Source organism: Geotrypetes seraphini, chromosome 9, assembly GCF_902459505.1.
Source record: "Geotrypetes seraphini chromosome 9, aGeoSer1.1, whole genome shotgun sequence".
In the NCBI taxonomy this organism is placed as follows: domain Eukaryota; kingdom Metazoa; phylum Chordata; class Amphibia; order Gymnophiona; family Dermophiidae; genus Geotrypetes; species Geotrypetes seraphini.
In genome coordinates this window covers 175,512,802-175,540,183 of record NC_047092.1, presented here as the reverse complement: position 1 = coordinate 175,540,183, position 27,382 = coordinate 175,512,802, and the positions used below count along the sequence as shown (strand labels likewise).

The 27,382-nt window shown below is 41.2% G+C and overlaps 2 protein-coding genes across 4 annotated transcripts; one reads left to right on the top strand and one right to left on the bottom strand.

Annotated features, from left to right (window-relative positions):
- Positions 1-305: 305 nt before the first annotated feature.
- ZNF639 (zinc finger protein 639) lies at positions 306-12,284 on the bottom strand. Of its 3 annotated transcripts, none has more exons than XM_033958896.1 (4): positions 12,118-12,284; positions 10,289-10,358; positions 9,905-10,012; positions 306-6,529 (listed from the first exon to the last, which is right to left on the bottom strand). In XM_033958896.1, exons 2-4 carry the CDS (start codon positions 10,344-10,346, stop codon positions 5,433-5,435), a joined length of 1,263 nt encoding a protein of 420 aa, XP_033814787.1. In that variant the 5' UTR covers positions 10,347-10,358; positions 12,118-12,284; the 3' UTR covers positions 306-5,432. The 3 variants fall into 3 exon arrangements, with proteins under 3 accessions (XP_033814787.1, XP_033814786.1, XP_033814785.1); XM_033958895.1 differs by lacking the exon at positions 12,118-12,284 and adding an exon at positions 11,951-12,063; XM_033958894.1 differs by lacking the exon at positions 12,118-12,284 and adding an exon at positions 11,847-11,919.
- Positions 12,285-16,778: 4,494 nt separating this feature from the next.
- KCNMB3 (potassium calcium-activated channel subfamily M regulatory beta subunit 3) lies at positions 16,779-25,451 on the top strand. Its single transcript, XM_033957787.1, has 5 exons — positions 16,779-16,864; positions 19,052-19,183; positions 21,114-21,311; positions 23,838-24,036; positions 24,908-25,451. Exons 1-5 carry the CDS (start codon positions 16,779-16,781, stop codon positions 25,313-25,315), a joined length of 1,023 nt encoding a protein of 340 aa, XP_033813678.1. The 3' UTR covers positions 25,316-25,451.
- The last annotated feature ends 1,931 nt before the right edge of the window (positions 25,452-27,382 follow it).

The window sequence follows — 27,382 nt, the reverse complement described above, 5'->3', positions numbered from 1 at the left end:
GAATTCTATGCAAAGCACCACAAATACATTTTGCAATTTTGAAATATTGTGCGCAGAATTTTGAAATTTTTTTGTGCAGAATGCCACCAGGATTAACATTTCATTGCTCCTTACAAAGGATTTTGATCATAATTATCAGTTTGGTCTTTTTTTTTTTTTTTAAGCAAATGCTGTATGTATTTCCTGCACAAGATAACTAGTTTCTGTACATTATGAGTGACAGAAGTTTTTGGCATTTAGAAAATTATGATTAATTCTCTCCACTATTAGTAACTATGTAATTTGAAGAGTCACACAAAGATAAGTCACTGTTTCAAATAGAATTTAATCAGTAACATTTATGGATTAAAAACACACCTCTGCATAATTCTGCACCAAACACCACCACAGCAAAAGATACTGATAGTTTGAAATATTTTACATGTTGATTAGACATTCAAGAAAGGAAGTGTTGCTGTCTTCCATTCAGTAAAAACAGACATCTACCTTTTCACTCGCTATCCTCTAGTCCCCTTTAGAGCTACTATGTTCAAAAGAGCAGAGGAGTCTTCTATGTTCTGCTGTTAGATCAGAGCACCTTTGGAACAGAAAACAAACTTAGGGTGTAATTTTGGAGCTAGCAAGGCTGTCAATGGAAAATGTAAGTAGATGATTTTCATTGTTGGACTATTTTTAAAGTATTTCTAGACCAGCATGCCTTAATAAACTGGGTTTAAGAAACCAGAGAATTCATTGTCTAAGGTAGGACAACACATTCTGTATAAATTAGTCCAGTGTCTGCATAATTCCTTTCATACATTCAAGCATAATTTCATATTACTTGAACCTTATTTTCATCCAATATGAATTTAGATGTCAAATGTGTACAGTGTTACCACTGTACCTGTTTTTCCTAATAAATTAATCTGTTTCTTGGTTAGCCTGCCACCACAAGCTAAAAGGAAGATATGTATAGTTATAACTTCCGCAGCTCCTTCACCTGTAGGTACATCTAGGTTTCTTGAAAAGAGGAGAGTTTGATCACTCTGGAGTTAGGGAGGCAAACTGAAGCTACACTGGGGAGCCCTCCCATGTTTCAAAACCAACATGCAGACCTGATCAAGACAAAGGAACCCTATTTGTACTGCCTCAGCCGAGAAGCTATTTCATTCCTTAAAAAATAACTTCCTTTTCTGCTTTAGGGGGTAGTACATTGCTCTATTCTTTTCTTGCCCTACCCTGTTACACTGATAGTTTGCAGGAGAAAATTAACCTTAAATCAAGAAAGGGAATTTCCAGCACCAAAACAGAAAGCAATTTAGTGTACCGCTGAAACAAAGGTTACCATTTAAAGAAGTCCATGGTAGTATTGCTTACAAGAAAACTGAATTTCTCTCCGAGATTCATGCTGTGAGCAGCTGTTAGTGTTATCCTTGTATAAGCTGAATCTACCTTTCAGTTGTTACTTACTGAAATACTTCACTTCTTAAAAGGTAGTTTGTAAAATTGAAAAAATTGTGGGGAGCCCATCCAGTGGCTTATTTACCGTATACATTTTTAAAAGTCTTATCCACTCAAAAGTTGTTTTGAATACAGCACATCAATGTGAGCAGAAAGCTTTGGAAATGACATAATGTTGGCAGCTTTTGAATATCATTCCAAGAGCTGGATTTCACACAGGGTCAGGCTGCACGGCTGTCACACACTGGAACCAATCACGAGTCCCAACAGCTCAGAGAACCCTTGGTAGAAAGCCACAAAATACTAACTTTAACTAGAACTGTAGATCTGTAAGGGGCACACAACTACCTACTAGCTGAACTTCTGTAAATGGAAAAATTATGTCTTAACCTGATAATTTTCTTTCCTTTAGTCACAGCAGATGAATCCAGAGATAAGTGGGTTATGACCATCTACCAGCAGGTGGAGATAGAGAGCATAAAAGCTGAGCTCCGTCATATATAGGATGGTAAGCCTCTGGTAAGCCAGTATTCCTCGTAACAAAGCAGCAGCACAAACATGAAGATCAAATCAGCAGAGAACTCCCTCCTCATAGCTCCTCTAGCCAACATCCAGTCCAGTCAAGTCAGCCTGTAGGACTACTCTCGATGACGCAAAAGGAGAGCCTAAAGAAAAAAGAAACATAAAAGGGTGGGACTCTAGATTCATCTGCTGTGACTAAAGGAAAGAAAATTATCAGGTAAGACAATTTTTCCTTCCTTGTCATCACCAGCAGATGAATCCAGAGACCAGTGGGATGTAGCAAAGCAGTTTTCAGTAGGGCGGGACAGTGAACAGAATATAGAAAGGAGGAAATACCAAGCCAAGAAGTCTGCCACCCCCCAAGGAACTGAAGGATGGGCCAAAGTAGAACCGCTGTCTTCAAAAAACAGTACAAGGACCGCCCAACCGAAGAAGTTCTACCCTGCATAGAAACATCTGCCCCACCAAAGCAATGACCAGAGCGAGAGCTAGACCTGTTTCACTCAATGCAAAGAACTAAAATTGCTAAGATAAGCCAGCCAAAGTTTGCTGTCAAACAAACCAAACCTGAACTGTCAGAGCACCCAGAGGAGACAAGGGAGCACACTCTATGACACAAAGGATCAGCAGTGTCCAAACCTAGGTGGACATTCAGGAAAAAGGCGTGCATGACCCCCTGGGGATGGAGCTGCGCCAAGGTTACACACTCAACAGCCAAGGAAAGCATCTTACTTGGGAGCCAGCAAAGAAGGTGCACCAGAGAGATGGGGATGTGCCAACAGCCAGACAAGGGATTGTGCTTGATGCTAGGTGGATCTGTGCGCCACGTCTAGATGTGTAACCCTGCAGCACATCCAAAAATTGAGCTTTAAATCCAAAGATAGAGGCCTGCACCATGGTCAGGCAGAGCCACACTCCACGTACAGAGTTGGGGGACATTCTGTACAGCCAGGAGTCGTCATGCTTTACATGTAGTGATGAAGCTGAGCTGCACTGTCAGAAAAATATGCACCCTACATACAAGAGCAGAACAGTGCTTTACAGCATGCTCGCTCCACAGCTTGCAATGGAACTATGCTCGAAGGGCAGAGATGCCAGCGTGCTCGCTCTACATTTAGCAATGAAGTCATATTTGAAGGCCAGAGATGTTGGTGCACAAGCTCCACATCCAGAGATGGAGCCATGCTCAAGGGCTAGAGATGTTGGCACACTTGCTCTAAATCCAGAGATGAAGCCATAAGGACAAAAACTGCAGTGTACTCGCACTTCATCCAGAGATGGAGTCATGTTCTAAGACTAGAAATAGCAACACACTCGCTCCACCTCCAGAGATGGGGCTATGCCCTAGACAGAGATGACAACTTGCTCGACTGCCCCACTCTACAGCCCAAAATGGAGAAAAGCTGCATTTCATGGATGCCAGAGCGCTCTACACTCAGAGAAAGAGCAAAGCTAGAGAGTCAAAGATGTTGCTCCATACCCAGAAATTAAGCTACATCAAGGAATCAGAGATGAAGAAGACTGCTACACTCTGAGATGAGACCATGTCTGAGACTCAGAGAAGGAGCACCCAAATTCTAGAGTTGAAGCTATGACCAAGCCCGGGTGGAAAGTTCACTCTACCTCCAATAATGGAGCTACCCAAGAGAACTGAAGAAAAAGACTGGGATGCAGGTAACCTAAGAAGGAGCCACAGAGCAATGCCATGCACCCCCCAGAGGAAGAATGACAGCCGAGCAGCCATGAGCTGAACAAACTGCAATACAGAACAGAGGCAAAAAAGGAACTTATGCACTGAATTCTAGAATCCAAATGCATATTTACAATGTGGTTTAAGAAAAATGTTTTGGTGACAGTCAGCCGATCCCCTTAATTCAACCTGGTAAAAGCTGAGAAAGCTGTACACTGAGGAAGGTGGCACAAACCTAGATGAATGTATAAGAACATCGCCATGACCCATCGGACACTACCTGTGGCATGAGGAAGCTAGAGGCTGGTTATCCAAAGGCCTGGACATGCAAACTGGCCCCGACAGTCTAACCCACAGCTAAAATTCAGACAATAGATACCTGCAGAACAGCAGGAAACATACAAAGGATTCTTGTATGAAATACAACAGAGATCAGAGGAGCCAGTGCTCCTTCTAAGCGCACAAAGCTAGCTGTGTGCATGATTTTTTTTTTTTTTAAATTGTGAAAATAGGCCTTGTTGAACAGCTTGCACATAAAATATTTTCTTCGGCACATGTGCCAGCAAAAATTAGAAGGAACGCTGATAGCAGTCAACAGTTCACAGTGATTGAGACTGCTGAAACCATTATATTTATCCGTACTTGAACAAAGTGAAGACATTTGCTCAATATTGGAGGCATCAAAGCACCCAATGAGCTAGCTCCTGTGGCCATGGTCCCAGGCCAACACAGTAATTTGCAGCACAAACATACAGATAGGAGATCCTATGCTGTAAAAAATAAAGACTACATAAGGCACACACATTAAGCTGATATGAGGACTGACATACAAATGATCAGGATAACTTTGACATCTAAAACCTCTTTTCTCCTCCTGATATGCATAAACATTTTAGCAGAGCTACAAATGCTTCCTAAGAAGCAACCCCCCTCTTGTTTTTCCCCCTTCCCCTACTCCCAATTTTCTTTTATTTTCATCTTGATGTATTTTAACTCCCTGGTGTACTTCCCTATTAAACACCTACATTTTGTCAGTTTTATAGCCCCCCCCCCAATTTCTTCTATTTCAATATACAATGCATATAATTTTATGTTCATTTTAAGTTATATTTTATGAAACTTATTGTAAACCGTTTAACCATTTCAGATAAACAGTATATCAAAAACCAATAAAACGTGGATCAGTATTATAATCCAGTCTATTCACGAATACAGCTTGCCAGATGAGCTAGTAATTGATCTTAGGACTATAACCATTTCAAATTGAATACAATTCTACTGCAGTGGCAGAAATGACACTCAGACACCACTCTTATTTTCCAGCACAGAACAGATAGAACTGATCCAAACATTTAGAAGATGCCATAACGTGCTCACCATTTTTTTGTTATGGAGAATGGGGCAGCGACATGGAGGGAGGACGGGGAAGGGGAGGGATCTGGCACCACCAAATGTACCCCCAAAGTAGGCACCACTTAGCCTAAACAACCCCATCTTCATTGAACTGAGAAACTCAGAACAGAAGCAAAGTAGCCAAGAAGACTGGGAGCTTGTGATAGAGAATACTGGCTTACCAGGAGGCTTACCATCCTATATATGACACAGCTCAGTTATGTGTTCTCTTGCTCCACCTGCTGGTGGATGGTCATAACCCACTTTTCTCTGGATTCATCTGCTGCTGACGGCAAGGAAGCTGACATGTGCCCAGGAGTGTTGATTTGAATATTCTCTCTATTAAGTGGGTGCTCTTAAACTGCCATTCCTTTTTGCTATGAAGAACTCAAGTACTCTCATGTATCTGAAGGTGGTTTTTAAGTTCTTCCTCACTTCCAAATCTCATCAAACAGCTGTTACATTTTTGGGGTAAATCTGTAGAATGCCTAAAGTCTAGGTGAGTTTTCAGGTCCTCAAGTTGCCCAGTAGAATACTCACAATACTGACACAAAAACACCCCTTCTGATAAATGTAAGTTTAAATGCTGGCTGTACTCCAGCATCCCAGAGAACCCCTTCCCACAATCATCACAGACATGGGGGAAAAACCTAGTGTGTTCAATGGCGACATGCCTGTTGACATTGGTATGCAATCGGCTCCTGAAACCACATGCCTGGCATACAAAAAAGTTTTTGGATTTATCAAAACTGATTTTGTTTAGGAGGCTGAAGCGTCCATGCTCGGCATTGTTATAGCTGTCGCTCAGCTCTATCAGCCGGCAAGCGTGCTCATTTACCACGTGACTGTGCAAGTCTTCTGGGTCACTGGTTTCGTGCTCACAGAACTGACAAAGGTACTGTTCGTCGCAGCTGTGCTCCTGGAAGTGCAAGTACAGCTCACTGCTAGTGCAAAACTGCAGGTCACACTGCTCGCACCAGTACAGAAAATCCGTGAAGTGAACATCTGCAACATGCTGGCTGAGCTTCTCAAAGGCTGCCGTTTTGTAGCTGCAGTATTTACAGCTGTATAGTTCCTCCTTGTGTAGTCTGCCATGCTCCAGGAGGGAATCGTCCGTAGAGAAGCTCTGTTTGCACACTTTGCAAATGTGGGACTCTGTGCATTTGTGTTTTAGGACCATGTGTTGCTTCAGGTCAGAAAAGTACTTGCTGTTAAAGCCACATTGCTCACACTTGAATAGGCCACTGCTATTTGCTCTCAGTAATGGCCATTTGTGTGCAGGAGCAGTGTTAGAAGACTGCCCCTTCTCTGAGATTTCACTCTCTGTGGCACATGGCTCCTTCACTTCTTCCTCATGATTTTGGGGTGAAGCACTTTCTACCTCCACCTCCTGGGCCTCTACAGGGACTTCTTCTTGATATGATATGTCATTGAGCACAGCAGACTCGCTTACTTCTTTGGAAAGGCCATTATTAACAGGCTCCTCTGAAAGAAAAGAACAAACAGCATATACTTGGGTACAGAGAACTTTCTGCTGGAGCTCAGTGTGAAACAAAAAAATTAAAAAGCAAACAGAACATTATAAATTATTGAGGAATAATTACAAAACTGAATTTTATAATACTTCTGTACGGATATCCTAAGCAACCAAATGTAAAATATGCCACAGTGAGATAGACTGCAGCATCCTGTCTCTGACAGAATCCCAAATGTTCGATCCCTTCCAAAGATAACCAGTGGCTTTCCCCAAATCTATCTGGCTAATAAGGATTTATTTTCCAGCAACAAATTCCATTAACTTTATTGTGAACTAAATAAAAGAATATTTTCTCCGATTTGTTTGAAATGCGTTAACTATTGTAGCATGCCCTTCAGTTTCAGTACCATTTACCCATTCCGCACCACTCCTGATTTTACACACGTCACTTGTATCTCTCCTCAGTCGTCTTCTCCAAGCTGAGGAGCTCTAGCCTATTTAGCCTTTCTTCAGAAGGAAGCCGTTCCATCCCCTTCCTCTCTACGTTTTCCAGTTCTATTTCTTTTTGGACGGGCTGACCAGAATGGCACCCATTATACAAAATGCAATCACATTATTGATCATAAAGAACATAAGATGTACCACACTGGGTCAGGCCAAAGGTCCACTGAGCCCACGTCTGCCTCTGACCGTGGCCAATCCAGAAGTCTTGATAGGACCCTGGAATATAGATCCATTTCCTATTGTTCACACCCAGGGAGAAGAAGCAAGTCTACATAGCTAAGAACAGTCCACAGCCTTTTCTTCCTGGGATATTGTATGTTTGATTCTCCATTCCTTTCTGAACAATTCCTAACATTCTGTTAATTTTCTTCAACAGCTACTGCACATATAGCTGAGGATTTTTTAGCGTTTAAAAAAAATATATAATTTATATTCCGCATATCCTACAATTATGTGCGGATTACAAATTATTCAGGTACTCAAGCATTTTTCCCTAACTGTCCTGGTGAGCTCCCACTATCTAATGTGCCTGGGGCAATGAGGATTAAGTGACTTGCCCAGGGTCACAAGGAGCAGTGCAGGATTTGAAGCCACAACCTTAGGGTGCCGAGGCTGTAGCTCTAACCACTGCACCACACACTCCCACAATGACACCAATATTCTTGTCCTGACTGGTATATCTTAATATACTTCCTCTAAGAGCATCATTTTATATTTGTCAATACTAAATTTCATCTACCATTTAGAAACAAAATTCCAAATTCTCAAGGTCCCCCTGCAATTCCCCATAATTTAGCAATTTTTAATCATTTTGTCTCATCTGCAAATGCAATCCCCTCACTCACTGCTCCCTTTCCCAGAGCATTTATGAGGTTAAAAAGCCCCAACAACACCTGGGACACTTCACTGTTTTAAAGGCACAGTCATAAGAACATAAGCAGTGCCTCCGCCGGGTCAGACCATAGGTCCATCCTGCCCAGCAGTCCGCTCCCGCGGCGGCCCAAACAGGTCACGACCTGTCTGAATCACCAGAAGGGGCCCCTTGCCAACTTGGTTTCTCATTAAAGTCCTATCTTCCCATCAAAGTCCTCACCCTCCGGTCTTGCCCATGCACGACCTGGTTAGCTTTCTATACTTGTGTTACATCCCAGCACCTCTCTCAGTATCCCACGTTCCCTTTATCCCTCAGGAATCCGTCCAATCCCTGTTTGAATCCCTGTACCGTACTCTGCCTGATCACTTCCTCCGGTAGCGCATTCCAAGTGTCCACGACCCTTTGGGTGAAGAAAAACTTCCTTGCATTTGTTTTGAACCTACTATGTTTCCTATCTTTTAGCAAAAACAAGAAGCAAACTAATCGTATCAGGAAGTGAGCGATTTATTATAAAACCGGTACCTGATGTGGCCACATTTCTCACCTCTCCCAGCAGTGCTACTACTGGGCTCTGGGGAAGGGAGATCATTGTGCCGTTGTTGGAGCTTCAGCTGCAGCAGCTATGTGCTCCTGCATGTTCCGAAAAGGGTGGGCTGCTACAAATAAGAGGCAGCTCGTGGCAAACAACTGATCTGATGACTTTTTTTAGGTCTTGCTTTATTTTTGCCACATAGGAAAGTTGGAGAGAACGAGAGGGCACTCTCTAAAGTTAAAAGGGGATAGATTCCATACAAACGTAAGGAAGTTCTTCTTCACCCAGAGAGTGGTAGAAATCTGGAACGCTCTTCCAGAGGCTGTTATAGGGGAAAGCACCTCCAGGAATTCAAGAATAGGTTAGATAAGTTCCTGCTGAACCAGAACGTACGCAGGTAAGGCTAGACTCAAATAGGGCACTGGTCTTTGACCTAATGGCCACCGTGTGAGCGGACTGCTGGGCATTATGGACCACTGGTCTGACCCAGCAGCGGCAATTCTTATGTTGTATTTGCTTTCTTTCTTTTGTAAATTGAGGAGCATTGCTGAGAAGAGAGCTGTGACTTCTCTGGAGCAGTTATAAAGCAAATTGAATAGGCAGGAGCTACACTGTGCATGGGAAATTCCATGCATACCCAGTAAGCCAAACCCCCCACCCCAAAAAAAAAAAATACCGATACTTTGCTAGAGAAGAGCACCAGCACTTTGGATCCATCAGGAGATGTCACCAGAAACTGTGCCTGCATCTCTCCTGCTTGTCACTGGAGAATAAAGCTATTATGAATTAAAAATTCTCTAGTATTGGTAAGTGTGCTTAATACTTACATTTGTAATTTATTATATGGCTAACTCTATATTTCCAACAGAACAAAGTACTCAATTGTTTTCAAATCTTTCCTGTACAGATGCTAAGACACCACAGCACATTTTAATCTATAGGTGGACTAAATAATTAGATAAAGACCTTGACCTTAAACAAGTGGCACCCATATAAGCATTCCTTAAGAGCAGTGCTCTCAAACCAGTTCTTAGGGCACACCCAGCCAGTCAGGCTTTCAGGATATCCATGAGATAGATTTGCATAGCAAGGAGACAGTACATGCATATCTTTCTCATGCATATTCATTGTGGATATCCTGAAAACTAAACTGGCTGGATGTGTCCTGAGGACTGGGTTGAGAAGCACTGTTCTAGAGCCGCAGGCTTCAATGGCTCATCATTTCCAATCGGAGTAATGCAATGCTGGATAAAACAGTCATCAGTTCAGCTACTTCCACCCTAAGATTCCCAGTTCAGAGTCTTCTGATTGGGGATTGAGAGTCAAAGAGAGGCTTTGTGATTTAGATCAGCATTTTTTCAAGCTAATACTTTTACCCATCTCTAAGAGATGTATGAACAAACAGGTATGTTATAGGCATGCACCTCCCCACCTTTCACATGTGCCACATGTTTGCCGGAAACAATCTCATACCTTCGTTTTCAACAATTTTTGATTCTTGCTGCTTTATAGAACAAACGCTGTAACAGTGATCAAAAAAGATTCCATTGTTCTCTACATGTGTAGTTGTTCCTTCAGAATCTACAAAAAAATAAATTGTGTTTAGTAATTAGGACTAGATATATATTTTGAGTAATTGTTCAAGACCTCAAATAGTTATCAAAACAAATGGCCTCAGATTTTCAAACCTTTCTGACCAGTCCCTGAAGTCAAAACATATCCTACCAACCTTCCCACTCAAAAGACAACAAAAAATTAATTTGCAGATAACACTACCACTGTGAGCTCTCTGATATATCACAGTAGAAAAAATACAGTAGACCTTTAAAAATGAGCCCCTTTATGTGCCATACAAACCTGAGTAACGGGATGGGTAAGATGTCTTCCTTTTCCGCTTTTTAGGATGTTCAGTCATGTTTATTTGATCCTAAAGACAGAGAAATATTGCATCAAAATATTTTATTCATTATAAAATTACATTTCCTGGTTAAAGCAGAGTATTCTGCAGGAGATAGGCTTCTTCAGACACCTCTGTCTTATCCTTTAAAGGTGAGAAAAGGAAGCTCCCAACTTTTAATCATAAGAAGATGTTCATTTTATTTCTAATGCTTTTTGAGCACTGGCACAGGATTCTAGAAACTGGTTTATGATCTTCTGTCAAAGATTTTTCCATGTCAATAGAACTGGCTCCACTATACTGTCAATGTTGAATTACTCAGGCTCTATACCTTATATTAAAAATTCCACTATATGTAGTGTGTAATCGTGAATAAGTTAATCAATCCTTTGCATAACCAAATAATTGTATGTGCTAAAGACTGTGTTTTAGCGCATACCTCAGTGCTCAAATGAAATCAATGTGATATCTAGAGCAGAGGTTGCTGACTGGGACCATCATAACCACAGTATAGTCCCATAAAGTGCATCATGTATAACTTTTAAAGCCCAGATAAAGGTGTACTTTTCTTTGATGCAGCATTTCTTTGATGAATATCCTCTGCTGTAGAAGTGAACAAAATAAACCAAACACACCTCAAAATCAACAGCCACTTCCTGAGGCAGGAGCCCATAACCTCTGAGTTTACTCCCTCCTGATGACGCATGGTGTAGGCACCTTCGGGTGTGCACTGTTGATTTTGAGGTGTTTTTGGTTTATTTTGTTCACTTCTACAGCAGAACCATGTCATTGTCTAGTTGGGTTGACTAGTGGCACTAGTTTAAAATCGACTTATCAAACAAGGGCAATACAATATAGTAGTTCTAAAAAATGCTAGATGTAGTCTGCATTCATTCCGCTCCTCATTATTAAATAAATAGATCCTCAGCAGGGCCACCACATACTCAATTAATTTTCATAGTGTGTGGCTTTATGCTCCGAATTGTCACTGGATCTCTTTTTCAAAAAAAAATTTCAATATTGTCTCGTTGGGGGCGGGGCCTCTGCACGCTAAATGCTAAGAAGCCCATTTTATACTTGTGGGCTTCTCAGCATTTAGCGCAGGGGTGTCAAAGTCCCTCCTCGAAGGCCGCAATCCAGTCGGGTTTTCAGGATTTCCCCAATGAATATGCTAATAGATCTCATGCATATTCATTGGGGAATTCCTGAAAACTCGACTGGACTGCAGCCCTCAAGGAGGGACTTTGACACCCCTGATTTAGCGTGAGCGAAATCCGTTAGCACGCCTTAGTAAAAAGGCCCCTAAATAAGATGCAATTCAAGTCAGCCATAGATAGTCAGCAAAGCAATCAACAAGCATCACATCCAAAATTAAAAATACATAATTGGCCCCATTTAAACCGACAATATATTTTTCACAGTTTCTACAGGTAATGAAAACACCTGTTAACAACAAAGAAACATTCACAAAGCTTCAAAAAACATCACCCCCCCACAGGTGAGTGGAAAATCTATAACCTTGACTATAACTGGGGGAGGGGGGGTGGTGGAAATCATTTATTCAAAAGCCACGTTTAAATCTCAAAAACTTTCATTTGCTGCCCCAACATGACGCTATTCACATCTGCAAAGAAGTCCCACATGGCCAAAGGGCGGAGGCCCGACCCGAGCCACTTCGCCACAGCTGAGGAAGCCGCAGAGGTCGGCGCTGATCTCGCGAGACCGGGCCCGGGAGCTCCGCCGGAGACGGCGGCGGCCCCCCCACCCAAAATTAGGCGTTTCCCTTTACCTCACTCCCGTGTGAAACGAACCCGAAACGCCCGTCCTCGCTTCGGCTCACGGCGACCGCGGGCACCGGCGAAACAGGAAACGCGCGGCTTTTCCCGCTCTGCGCCTGCGCAGGACTAGCCGCGCGGAAACGTCACTACCGGCCGTAAACCTCTACTTCCGGGTCCAAGGTGACTTTAGCTTCGGGCATGCGTAATGCGCCATCGTCGGACGGTGGTGGTAACTCCTGAGCTGCTCTCAAATCTATACGTTGTCTTTTTAATTTTTTAAATTATATTTCAATATAAACAATTAAACAGAGAAAGTAAGGACGACAAGATGCCTCCACTCGAAGCCATATATTTATTAAGGCAAACTAACTCGGTACAGCTCATGATTCAGCACCATAAGTGTATCAACATTTTGGGGCTATAAATGATAAATATACAAACAATGAATAGATAAAATATGTAAGTAATAAATAATCAAGCAGGAGTCGTAAAGACTAAGAAAAAGGGATCTTTTCCAGATAAGCCCCGCCAAAAAGTTAACCCCCGCCACCCAAAAAAAATTATAAAAAAGAGGCGCGATCTGTAGAAAGTAAAGTGAGGGGGTTCCCCCCCACGCCTCCCCGTCGGAGCCCTTAAAAAAATGGTTGACAGTTTATCCTATTTTCATAATGTTAAGTTTCATATCCTCTTTTTTATAATCTTTTTTGGGTGCTCCGACGGGGGGGGGGCGTGGGGGGGAACCCCCCCCCTCTTTACTTTATAAACATTGCGCCGCGTTGTGGGGCCGTTGTGCTGAGAACTTCACTGGTTAAGGTTGCGTGCGCTGGCAAAAGGTGGCGGGGCTTAACTTTCGGCGCGTCCACTTTTTCCATTAGTGGCAGGGCTTATCTGGAAAAGATCCAGAAAAAACATGTATGTAACCAATCGACATAAATTATATCAAATAGTACCATAAAACTAGGGGCTCCTTTTACTAAGGAGCGCTAGCGTTTTTAGTACATGCAGGAAATTACCGCACGCTATGCTTCAAGAACTAATGCTGGCGTTAAGGTCTAGCACGCTATTCCGCGCGTTAAAGCCCTAGCGCACCTTAGTAAAAGGAGCCCGAGTTGTGGAAAATAATTTACAAAAGTGCCTCCGGAAGAAGACACCTTTACAGTGTTGAAACGCTGGCTGTATTGAGTTGAGCTGGTTTGTATGAGATTTAATAAATATAAGGTTTCAAAACTTTGGAATCCTAAGTGTTTTTTTGGGTTTTTTTTTTTGGGGGGGGGGTTGCAACTTCTACTTCTATTGAAGTAGTAGTATAGAGCGCTTAATACTCACGTACTAGCAGTATATCAAATGTAATAAATCCTGTCATGATCAGAGTTTGCAATAAATGTTTATTAAGCTTTAAAGTACTAAACCAAAAAAAGGAAAACTACAAAGATGATGTACGTGATTCAGGAACTTTATTAAAGATGCAAAACTGTTGTTTTCCACAATGTGAGAAGTACTAAAAGGGTACAGAAGATGGTAAGGGGGAAGAAAACCAGAATATCATCAGCATAGATTATGTATTGCACACCCATCTCTTTAAACTTTTTCCCCAATGAGGCCATATAGATGTTAAACAGCATTGCCGATAGGGCTGATCCTTGCAGGACTCCTTTTTTAACTTCCACTATTCTTGACACCGTACCCCTGCTCTGCACCCACAAAGTTCTTTCATTTAGATAAGAGGTGAACCATCTGAGAACATCTCCTAATCCTGTTTCAATTTCAATAATAAAATTTCCACGTTTACAATGTCAAATGCACCTGAGACATCCAAGGATACCATGAGATATTTATTACGTTTATCTATTCCTTCCCTCAAAAACTCCAACACTGAAATCATTAACAATTCTACACTGCGTGCATGTCGGAATCCAAATTGGAACTCAAGGCAATTTTTTTGTAATATGTAATTATTTAACTGATTCAACATTACTTTCTCAATTACCTTTCCTAAAAATTGAACCACAGAGATAGGGCAAAAATTTTTCAAATCCTCAACATCTAATCCCTTTTTCTTTAATACTGGAGTTACAATAGACTCCTTACATGCCTTAGGTAATTCTCTTTCAGTTAAAGATTTGTTGACAAAAGAAGCAGCAAAAGAGCTTAATGTAACAGGTATCTGACATATGATACTTGAATTACAAGGGTCCAAAACAGCTTGAGTCGGAGAAATATGAACAATTACTTCACTAATCTCTTCCTTAGTCACAAGATCGAAAGATCGCCTCATTTCGGTTGATTCATTCTCATCATTCTTTGTATCACTCTCTTCCATAAAATCACTGTGCCCAGCTTCCCCCAGTTTCTTCTGTAAATAGCTAGCATATTTATCAGCATCTGTTCCCATGTAATAAGAATTTAACTGTCTTAAATAACTCTTGAGATTTATTCCACGCATTAGTAATTTTATCTCAAAAATACCTACTTCGCTCAATATCACACAGCATTTTGTATTCCATGAGTCTTATAATAAATCCATCCTTATCATCTAGATCCCTCATTTTTCTCCATTTTCTCTCTGCTTTCCTAACTTCGTGAATAACCACATCTGATCTCCATGGACAGATCATCAAATTAGCTCGATAAATAATTAGTTCCTGTGGGACTACAGCAGATGTTAGAGAAATATGCCACAAATCCACATCCTTATTTATGGAGCGGTTATAAATCAATGATCAAATTTTGTTTCAAAACTACATTTGACTCAAACTTTGGCCTAATCATTTTAAATTGCCTCTCATTTTATTAAAGCCAGACATTAATATATGATGATCTGACCAGGTGACATCCTTAACTACTGCTGGTCCTTCTAACCTTTCCACCATCTGATTAGATAAGAATAAGAGATCTAAAACATTTCCTGCTTTATGAGTACTTTCTATTACTAAGTGCTTTAGCTCCATACCTTCCATCATATGAGCTCATTATCTACTTGACCAGCCAAGATTTTCTTAGGGGATAATAGCACATTAAAATCACCTATCATACATAACTTTTTCATATCTATTGTTAACCCTAGTAAAAACTCCAGAAAAGGGAATCCTTCTGATGAAATAACGCCAAGTGGTACAAAGCTCACACACAAAACTATCCATTTCATAACACCAAATATTCTCCTGACTCACACACCATTACTCCTACTTCCTTTAATCCAAATTCCTTTTAAACCAACATCATAACCCCTCCCCCCTGTTTTCCTCTCTCAACATGCCCAATACCACTCATATCCAGGAGGACAACATTGTCTTACCACTACCACATCATTCTTCAATAACCAAGATTCAGACACAAATAATATCCCATAACCCTCCTCAATTATTAAGTCATAAAAAATATCCACCTTATTTTTAACTGATCTAGCATTTACATCCCCCCCCCCCTTGCTGTTAGTTGGAATCACTTTTACATTATTAATTCCTTTCAAATTTCCTCTTGTACAACTAGGTATATTTCTTAAATCACAATGATGTCCCTTGCCTATTATAACCTCAATTAACTGACTATCTGCCATTTAAAATAAAAAGAAGCTATAGACAAACTAAAATCTCTATAAAACCAATCACCCAAATAATCACTCAAAGGATCACTCCAAAGAGCAAGAAACGTTCCTTAGTCACGCTCCTTTGTCAGCGTGACAAAGTCAGCGCTCGCTCCTTCACCCCTCCAATCCCCCCCACCCAACGTGAGCACAAGGACTTCTACATATACTGGGGGCTTCCCCCCCATGTCCCCCTCACAGTGGTAATGTTACCAGTTTAAAGTGTTGGGACTGACGGCACACATAGTTCTGCACGCAATTGTCGTCGTGTCTTTGTCAGCATATCAATGTCCGGCGCGCTTTAGTTATGGAAAAAAAAAACCCCTATAGTATCCTGGTGGCGAAATATCACCCAGCAGTAGGTTTAGGTAATCATGGAAATGTTTATTCTAGATTATATTAATGTCTTTATGAAGATGATGCAGTATACAAACTTAAGGTTTAGTTTAGTTTAGTCTTCTCTTCCATTTATTTTTTTAAATACCTTAAGTTTCACACTGACGATGCTTACTAGATAAATTGCACACAGACAAACCATGCAGAAGGAGGAAAATTAATCCAGGCACTCTACTGTTACAGGTCAGTTTTGGGTCAGTTTTCTAATTTGCGTGCAGGTAATTGACGGTCACAGAAATTAAAATAAAATAACCCAACCAGCGCACACAAAAGAAAAATCCAATGAACAATCAATAAATACTATGATACCCTTTTATCTAATATCTTCTGATGCTAGACTTATTTTCACCTTATGAAAGTCTAGGTTAGAAGATCAGATTTGATTTTCATATTGAACAGTTTCATTTGCTGCCTACATAATCGAAACCAGATGCCAACAGATTAAATATACATGAATGACTGAGTAGCTGAAGCATCCGTGCTCTTCAACACACAAAAAAGAATAAGTACAATTTTAGCCTATTCAGCCAATGGCAACAAAATATTAATCAATTATTCACATCAGTTGGCCTAGTGGAAAGAAAGAAAAAAGAACACCCCCCCCACACACACACACACACAACGTTCCAGTAAGCCTTCCTTTGCATGGCACAGAAGTATCAGGATTCAAATTCTTGCCATCAGTGCTAAACAATGATCAGACGTGGGTACTTGGAGGATGACAAACACCTTGGTGACCAGCCTGAGGGAAAGAGAAGGATCTTTATTCATACTGTCGGGTAATGTAAAGCATGTATCAAACTTGTTTTTCATGCTAGGAAATATCTCTGGTAGTTGGATGAGGGTCACCAAGGCTGAAACTGCTGGCACCATATTCCATACCCCAATGGTAATCAAAGTTTCAAGCATATGAGACAGTTCTTGGGGGGGGGGGGATGGGGGTTGCCAGTGAGTGCTGAGTATTTCCAGCATTGGTCAAACTCCTTCATTGTCTCCAGAGAAGGCTTTTTTTTGTATTGTGTTTGGCACTCCAATCATTTTAAAATGATGGGCTAAAATGATTTAGTGAGTGGAGCATAAAGAGAACTATTACCCTGTACCAAAATCTAAAATATCAAATTGGAGCTATGCAGGATGGGGGAGGACCAAGAGAAGCGAGGGGGGAAGAGGAAATTAGGGGAAATGAAAAACTGGAGGAATAGAGTAAGGTGTACTGTAGATGGGCTGACGTAGAGGGACTTTTTGGAGAAAAGTGCTATGAATAACTTGAATGGAGAGAGAAAGTATGATCAGTGGCGTAGTAAAGAGGGGCGGAGGGTGGCCTGCCCCGGGCACCAGAAAACCTCCTCCACTCCGCCCCCCACCTCTTCCCCTCGCCTTGCGCGCACGTCCCCTTCCCCGTACCTCTAGTTGTTCGCCACTGCGATCAACAACTTAAACATGCTTCTTGACCGTGTCGTCTCTCCCACCAACGTCACTTCCAGGTGCCGTGCATAGGAAGTGACATCAGAGGAAGAGCTGACGGGGTCGCGAGGAGTACGCTGAAGTTCTTGTTGCTTGCAGCAGTGAAGAACCAGAGGTGCGGGGTAAAGGAAGGGGCCACACACACAGCTGGGGGGGGTTCAGGGATGGCGATGAGGGCAGGGAGGGGCTCATATCACCCTCGCTATGCCACTGAGTATGATGCTGACAAGCTACAAAGGTCCCCCCCTCTCCTCCCCCTAATTTTTGATATGTCCGCATTACCTGCCCTGCTGTTAACATTTAGATGCAGGTTGGTCACTCGTTACCAAATATATTTTGTGTAAATTTCTGCCCTTGCACAGATGAAAAATTGCATGGACATGGCACTAGACACCTAAGTCACTCCTACAGTACTTTCTTGTGAATAACACTTTTTGTGGTTTATCAGTGTAGCAAACTCATGAAGTGCTGTACACTTCTCCCTCCGTATTCGCGGTTTCAGCATTCACAGTTTAGATTATTCACGTTTTTTAGCTTGCTGGCTCCTCCCCCCCCAAATTACATCAGCTTGCAAAGCGAAATTGCCGATTCCAAGCGTTTACAGCAGGGGTAGGCAATTCCAGTCCTCAAGAGCTGGAGCCAGGTAAGGTTTTCAGGATATTCACAATGAATATGTATGAGATGGATTTGCATGCACTGCCTCCTTGAGATGCAAATCTATCTCATGCATATTTATTGTGGCTATCCTGAAAACCTGACCTGGCTCCGGCTCTCGAGGACTGGAATTGCCTACCCCTGGTTTACAGAGAAAAATAGCTGATTCCCGGCACTTTCTTCACCGTGTTTTGCCTCTCCTTCAGGAACAGGCCATGTTATTCCCGGTTTCACCATATTCACGATGGTGTTGAATAGAAAACAGCAAATAACATATGAAAAAGTTATTTGCGGTTTTTCTGTATTTGTGGTTCTGTTAATCCCCTATCACAGCGAATACGGAGGGAGAAGCGTATTCATCTCTAATGCTTTTAGAAGTCTTGAATTCACAGGTGTCAATATCGAAGGTTGACTTTTCCTCATCTACAGTAACAGAAAAGCTAACAAGGCATAGATTTAAACCACAGACCTCCCAGTAGACTAGCAAGTGGCTCCTGAGACACCATAACTTTCCACAAGAGTTTAGGTTTCTATAGAAACGTGTCAGTCACTGAAGCAGAAACAGGTGATTAAGAAAAGCTTTTTAATTAGACAAGGATTAATTGGAGGCCTTGTATTCTTTTCTAGGTTTTTGAAACTAACTTTGCCACCTCCGTTTTCTTTTTTTATGCTTCGATTTCTTATTCCGCCAGTGTTTCTGGCTACCTATCGTTGTGGCGTGCAAGCAAGGGATTTTAAAAGGCTTGTGTGTGAATGACCTAGTGTAGAGGTTTACTTGGCTTTAGGATTGTGTCAGGTATTGGGTGTTGTAGCCTTTTTTTTTTTTTTTTTTTTTTTTTTTTTTAAAGACACCACCACTTTGCTTCCCTGACTTGTTTTCCGCTTTCTGATGCCATGTTTATGCAGCCTGTAGCCCAGAGACAATCTTTCAGCATCCCCATTCAGATCACTCTTCAGAGTAGTCGCAGACATCAGGGGAGGTAAGTTTGGGGAATTTTCATTCTGTTTCAAGAAAGAATACGGCACAGTGTGCCTCATTGGCTTCTTGTATCTGATGAACTGGTCTGGAAGGGGTAAAAACAGTTTGTCTTGAATTATTTGATTCTGAAAGAACACATCACTGTATTGTTCTGACTTCAGGAAGAATCAAAAACTCTCTACCTCATAAAGCATTACCAGTCAGAAACAGAGGTGGCAGTAACAGGGAGGCTCTGATGATTTTATATGACAAAACACTGCACACAGCCCCCAGTTTGCACAAAGTGGTTGAAAGGGAAAGAGGAGATGCGGAGATGGCGCGGTATACAAACCTAAGGTTTAGTTTAGTTTAGGATTCTAACACAACAGCCGCTGCAGCATAATCAAAATGCACTTAGGTGCTCATAATCAACTTAACTGCAATACCGGCTCCTTATAGCAACATTAAGATATGTACTACTTAAAATAAATAAATAAATAAAATGGTGTAGTAGCCTTGTTAGTCAACTTTTAAAGGTAAGAAATAGAAATAAAATAAAATACCGTTGTTTTTTTTTTTATTAGACTACATTTTTTGATCAGCCATATGAGAAAACTAATGAGTAAAATAATAGATTCTGATATTCGTCATTGTTTTCTCATTTCTGATCTGAAGAAGAAACGAGTGCCTTAAAAATCTAATTAAAAATGTATTGTTAATTGAATAGAAAGGTATCATCTTATTTTATTTTCTTTCAATTTCTAGTATAAAAAAAAAAAAATAACCCAGTGAGCATATTTTAAAAAAATGCATGGGATAGATATGGGGGCCCCGATTCTGCAAAGTGTGTCCCGATTTTAGGCAGCTGTAGGCGTTCTACAGCTGTCTAATCAGCCAATTGGGATGCACGTTTTTTAAAAAAATGCTCCCTGGGCAGGCGGCCTATATTGAAGGCGCTTTTGGGAGCCTAGGGAGGCCCGCAAGACCGCCTAAGGGCCTTAGGCGAACCTAGGCGGCCCTACGTGTCTTCCTAGTAGAGGAAGAGAAGCTTATAATGTAGGCCAGCAAAATGTAAGTAGACACAGCCACTATACTTATCGCGGCAAGGGGTCTCCCTGCCACGATAAGTATAGCGGCCGTGGCCGCCTGTCCCCCCACCCCAATCGCTGGCAGGGGTGGGGGTGGGTGATTGACATCAACAGCGGGAGTGGGCACATCTGCTGCCATGGAGGTGTCAGTGGGGTGTTGTTTGGTGGCAGAAGGGAGTGGGCATCTCTCCTGCTGCTGGAGGAGTAGTAGTGTTGTGTGATTGTGTGACAAGGCAGGAGTGGCATCACTTCCGCTGCTGGGGGTTTTTTCTTGGCACAATAAAACAGGGGAACCAATTCAACAAAATCGAACAAGCATGAGCAAAGTGGAAATGTCCAATCAGAATGGTGCACAAAAAAGTGTCTTTCAACTCATCTGATAAATCCAATGATCTTTATTCATCCAAACCAATTCAAACATCCAAAGCAACTCAACGACTCGACATGATCATGTTTCGGCCATCCGGCCTGCATCAGGAGTCTTAGGGTATCAAATGGTCTTTAAACTAACAAGTGGACTAAAGTAAGCAGGAGGGAGTGGGCATCTCTCCCACTGCTGGGGGGGGGGTTCAGGTAGGGGGTTGCTTGACTTCGGTGGTTCAATTTGTTGTTGTTGTGGGGCGTTTATTATATTTATTCTGCGCATGTGCCCATCGCTATCACCAGTGATGGGCACATGCAAATTTAGCGTATCTTTGCAAACCTCATTTGCATGAGCATTTTTTGGAGAATGACTCCCTTAAAAAAAAAAAAAAAATTGCTACAACAGCTGCTTCAGCGGCCTATCGGGTTTTTAGCACAAATTTTGGGAAAATCTAGTCATCAGTTGCGCTGTAGCTTTATTGTTCTTTGCTCTTGTCAAAGGGAAGCTGATACTATTGTGCCTGCCCTGACTAAAAAGAAAGAAGTTACTGAAGGTGGTAAAGGCTCCGATAAGACTAAGAAGCAATCTTCAAATGCTGGGGAAGACAGAGCAATATTGCTTGGATTTACCATGATGGGCCTCTCCGTTCTAATGTTCTTCTTGCTAGGAAGCACTATACTGAAGCCTTTCATGCTTAGGTAGGTATACTGGTCCATATGAATATGTTATTCAAGCATCCTTCACATAGAGTATTCCTTCCAAAAAAAAACAGGGCTTCTCAACCCTGTCCTCAGGAGATGTTTTTATTGTCCTCTGGAAGCTATGTACTATTAGGAAATATTTTGATTTTATATCATTTAAAATCCTGGTCCAATCTTCAATCCTTTCAATATTGGATTATTGAAATGTTATTTATCTGGGATCGTATGAAATAACCACTAGTCGATTAAAAATCTTACAAAATACAGCTATTCGTTTGATTTTTAATCTGAAAAAACACAATCATATCAGTGTATATTATCAAAAGCTTCACTGGCTTCCGTTTGAGGCTAGAGTGTTATTTAAATTTGGATGCATTTGTTTTAAAGTTTTATTTGGTTTAGCACCGGCTTACCTCGTTTCTCATTTTAGTTTTTTTGTTTTTAAGAAAAATATCCGTAGGTCGGGTTGGTTTTATTTTCCTTCAGCAAATGCATGTCGTTACAAAAGATTTTTGGATAGGACCTTAGCATTCTAAGCAGGATTAATGAATTCATGTTTGAATCTTCTCGTTTCTCCATTTCTTACTTACTATCAATTTCTAAAAGATCTTAAAACCCACTTATTTAAACAATATAATATACACTATTGATTTTCATATTATCATGTAGTTATAATGTACTTTTTATTCATATTTATTTTAGTTTATATTTTGTTTTCCTTATTCATTAGTTTAAATGCTTGTATTAGTTACTTAGAATTTTATTATGTATGACATTATTATTATATTGTATGCTGAGTACCTTTTGTGTAAACCGCTATGAACTGCTGGTTAGGCAGTATATAAAAATAAATTATTATTATTATTAAACCAAGCCAGTCTGCTTTTCAGAATATCCACAATGAATATGGACGAGATAAATTTGCATGAACTACTTCTATTCAGTGCAAATCTACTAGTACTTTCATTTCTATAGCACTGAAAGACAGGCAGTGCTGTACATATTAACATGCAATAGCTGGTCCCTTCTCAGAAGAGCTTACAATCTAATTTGGACAGACAGGACATCACGGAGTTGGGAACACGTGTTTGTATATTCATTTTGGATGGGGTTGAGAACTGCTGCAGTAGCCCAGTGTTTCTCAACTCGGTCCTGGAGTACCCCCTTGCCAGTCAGGTTTTCAAGATATCCACAATGAATATGCATGAAATAAATTTGCATACAATGGAGGCAGTGTATGCTAATCAAGTTTATGTAAATTCATTGTGAATATCCTGAAAACCTGACTGGCAAGGGGTACTCCAGTTTTGAGTTGAGAAACACTGCAGTAAACAAATGCCTGGATCAACAGTTTAGAGCAGGGCTACTCAATGCTGCTCCTCAAATTTCACAGGCAGGCCAGATTTTCAGAATATCTGTAATGAGCATGCACTGCCCATGCTATTCTTTGTGAATAGCTTGAAAACCTGGCCTGCCTGCGAACTTCACAGAGCAGATGAGTAGCCCTGGTGTAGAGCAGCAGCTATGAACCCAGTCTTCAGTACATACTAGACCAGGCAGGTTTTCAGGATACCCACACTGAATATGCATGAGATAAATTTACTGTATGCAGATCTCATGCATAAGTCATTGTGGATATCCTGAAAACCTGACTGGCTGGGTATGTTAAGAATCCTTGGTCTAGAGCAGTGGTTCTCAACCCTGTCATGGGGACCCCCCAGCCAGTTGGGTTTTCAAGATATCCCTAATGAATATGCATGAGAGAGATTTGCATATAATGGAAGTGACAGGTTTGCAAATCTCTCTCATGCATATTCATTAGGGATATCTTAAAAATCTGACTGGCTGGGGGGTCCCCTAGGACAGGGTTGAGAACCATTGGTCTAGAGGCATGCTTTGGATAAGAGATGGTAGGGAACTATATGTTATACCAGTATTTTTCAAGTCAGTCCTGGAGTACTCCCTCGCCAGTCAGGTTTTCAGGATATGTACAATGAATATGCATGAAAGAAATTTGCATATAAAAGAGGCCGTGTATGCAAATCAAGCTTATTTATAATTATTGTGGATATCCTGAAAACCCAACTGGCAAAGGAGTACTCCAGGACCGAGTTGAGAAACACTGGATTATAGCAATGTCCTTTGCTAAGCCATTTAGTGGATGTCAGGATGAAAATAAAACATTTTCTATTTTAAAAATCAATTGTATACATCAGGGGCTATAGCATAGTCAGGTTTTCAGGATTTCCTCAATAAATATACATTAGATTTATTTGCATACATCATAGGCAGGGTATGCAGGTCTCTCTCGTGCATATTCATTGTGGATATCCTGAAAACCTGGGATGCCTCTGGACCTCAAGGACCAGAATTGAGTAGCCTGGTCTACCACATACATATCAGATTTTATAGCTGTCAAATTAGTTATTCCCTTAAGGGTTCTAGGCTTTTAACAGTAATATGGAACCTTGGAAGCATTACCCTAGATTGTATATTACTTCATTCTTCTTTTATTTATTTAAGTGGCCGGAGAGAGGAATCTAATTGCACCATAATTAAAGCGGCTATAAGAGAGGAGTGGGTGGAGTGCTCCTTCCGCTGTGGCACTGACTGTCGTGGCCAGTCAAACTATCCCTGTCTGCAGATACTGGTCAACCTGTCCGATTCTGGTCAGCAAGCTCTCCTGCACTACAATGAAGAAGCAATTCAGATGAATCCCCTAGTAAGAAGTTCTTGAGGCAATTTAAGCCTTTCATTATAAATTCTGGGGATGGATAAAATTAGTCTCACCACTGGAGATATTAAACCTAATTTTGATTTCAGTGCTATAACCAGATGTTCAATAGCAAAATACATTGAAGTTGTTTATATATTCGAAGCGCTGAGATGATGAAATGACAACCAAACCCTCTCCATGGAAGTGGAGCTCGGCACGGTTTACACGAACTTAAAATATAAGAAGAGAAAGGAAAAGGTTTACATCACATCGGGAACCCTAATTGCTGAGTTCTGTTAATCCCCAGCCAATTAGTGTATACCCAGCCAATCAGTGGGAAGGATGAATTGGGGGTCTATTTTTAATTTGTGGGTAGGAGGAAAATTTTTTGTAGTGGGGTCTGAGCTATGAAGTCTTTCCTGTGCCAATCTGTGCTTAGGCACTCGCAGGAAAGTAAGGCTATGACAGCTCAGACCCTGCCAGAAAATTTTACCTGTAAAAAGTGGGCAAAAAGCAATCGCCTGGAGTACTCATTTTAATATTAATGACCTCATTGTACTACATTTGCATAGTACAATCAGAGGCTGATAGAAAGCACCAAAAAGACCATGATGTGCCATTCTGAGAATCGGCAGGTGAAATACTTGGACGCTAAACCGGCTATGACTGGTTTAGCGTCCATCGTTAAAGGCAGAGTGAGTTTTGAGAATCTGATCCCGGCTGGGCTGCACTACATTTGCTATGCACGCTAGTGCAACTTTAAAAAGGCACCCTACTAATGCGTTAACAATAACCATAGATAAAGATAAAGACTGAAACGTATGCTACTCTAATAAAAACGAAGAGCCGGTTTCACTGACTTTTCCTTTTGTTTCAGTGTTTCTACACACCAAAATGCCAACGAGACAAGAACGATTTGTTGAACACTGCGCTCGATATAAAGAAGTTCTTTGACTACAGGAACAATACCCCTTTTGCCTGCTACTATAGCCCAGACAGCAAGGTGGAAGAGGTTACCCTTGTCAAAAAATACGATGACATGATCGTCTTCCACTGCCTTTTTTGGCCCATCCTGATGCTGACCGGGGGGGCTTTGATCGTCGTTATGGTGAAACTGACACAGCATTTATCTATGCTGTGTGAAGAGTACAGCAATACAGCAAAGGAAGAGGCCAAGAGCCTTCCCGCGCAGCCAGATCTTCAGCAAGCCACAGCCGGGAAGGCAAGCGCATTTTTAAGATGGAGACGCAATTTGCGAACGATGCATCATACACCACTTCTTTAATTGAATTCTCAAATGGGGTTAATTTGCATCAGTGTTTTAGCCAAGTTCTAAAATCAAATTGTTTAAAGAATGACCAATACTACCCCTTTTCTTCCAATGTGGCTTACATTTACTATACCACACATGTGGACCAAGAAGACCCAATAGCAGGTATGAAAAATGGTTTTCACTTTTACAGCGTTAGCCAGTGCTTTCCAAGTCTGTCCTGGGGGTACAAGTTTCAGGATACCCACAACAAATATTCAAGAGATAGAGTTGCATATTATGAACACAACTCAGTCTCATATATATACATTGTGGAGATATCCTGAAAACCTGACTAGCTAGTTACACCAGAGAACTGTGATAACCTTGTTAGACCACTTGGACATGTAGGAAACAATATAGTACCTACAGCTTCAATGTTGACCCTTTTTAGGCTAATAGAAGAGCATTTTCAATAGGACATCCAAGTCTGAGTTTGGACATCTTGGGAAAAAACATCCAGAAATCCAGTAGAGAAAATGTCCTCTCTCAAAACAGCAAGACATCCTTTTTTTTTTTTTTTTTAAATGACCTATCTAGATGTTTTGGTCCTTAGTATGTCTTATCTTTTTTGGCCATTCTCTAATATAAAGACATCCACGTGGAAAACACACAAAAGCCAGCTATTCAGATGTCCTAGCAGTCAGCATTCTTAGCAAACTGGCCACACCGACATCTGAGCAGAAAGGAGAAACTCTAGGGGGTAGTGCACTGAATGTCACATTTAAAAGTCCCAGTTACTCATGTTACTATAACCTGCTTATATTGTATGGTGAGCCCTCCAAAACTTATCATACCTACCTGCAGATGCCATTTTTATGTAGGTGTTGTGGGTTATAGTGACATGTATACCAGGCCAGTTTAAAGGTAGCCCCAGTCCCAAAAGTGTCCTGCATGGTTTGATAACCCCTAGAGATTCCCAAACCTGATTCTGGGTGATCCCCAGCCAGTCAAGTTTTAGAATATTCACAATTAATATTTATGCCTAAGATCTGCATGCAGCAGAAACAGTGCATGTAAATCTCTCATGAATATTCATTGTGGTGATCCTGAAAGCCCAGGTTTGTGAATCACCAACCTAGACTATACTTGAGGGTGAACAACTTTGAAGAACTTATCTGCTAGGGTTGCTTGGACTGTAAATAGCTTGAATTTGCATGCAATGGGAAACCATAAAAGTCCTAAATTCACGTTGCTTCCCTTCTGGTTTGTTCACATAAAACATGGCAACTTGTCTGTCTGAATGAATACTGACCGATGTGAAGATGAACACCCAAATGGAGAGAGATCTGAGATCCAGCCATTTTGATCTGGAGCAAGCATTTGGCCAGGTTCCCCATCTAATGTTGGAATCATCTGTTTTAAGGACTCAAGCATACTCTAGTCTAATGATACAAAAGGGGCACTTAATAAGATTAATAAGAAAAAAACCTCTTCAGGAAAGCTTCTGTGGCTGGCATGATGATTGTTGCAGTGGTCTGGGTCCTGCTGCATCTAAGTGGAACTGACTGCAAATGAAGACAAACTGTAGACCTCACAGTATATCCTGAAGCAAGCCACGGTACAGTGGCTGAAACATCATTCCACTTACTCAAGACATGGCAGGACCCAGGCTACTGCAACACTCGAGCTTTCAGGAGTTTGACAGCAGAAATAAAGACTTAGGACTAAGGAATCCACTAGATCAGGGGTGTCAAAGTCCCTCCTCGAGGGCCACAATCGTCGGGTTTGTAGGATTTCCCCAATGAATATGCATGAGATCTATTAGCATACAATGAAAGCAGTGCATGCAAATAGATCTCATGCATATTCATTGGAGAAATCTTGAAAACCTGACTGGATTGTGGCCCTTGAGGAGGGACTTTGACACCCCTTCACTAGATGCAGGAGGGGCCACACATGCAAAGAATTTTACATATGGATCTGGCCTAGAGCTATCCTATCCAGGTGCCACAGAATGATGTCACCTCACTTGTGTGCCTGATTTAATCCCGAATGACCAGAAAGAAAAGAAAAAAAAAAAAAAAGTTTATGTAAATAGAA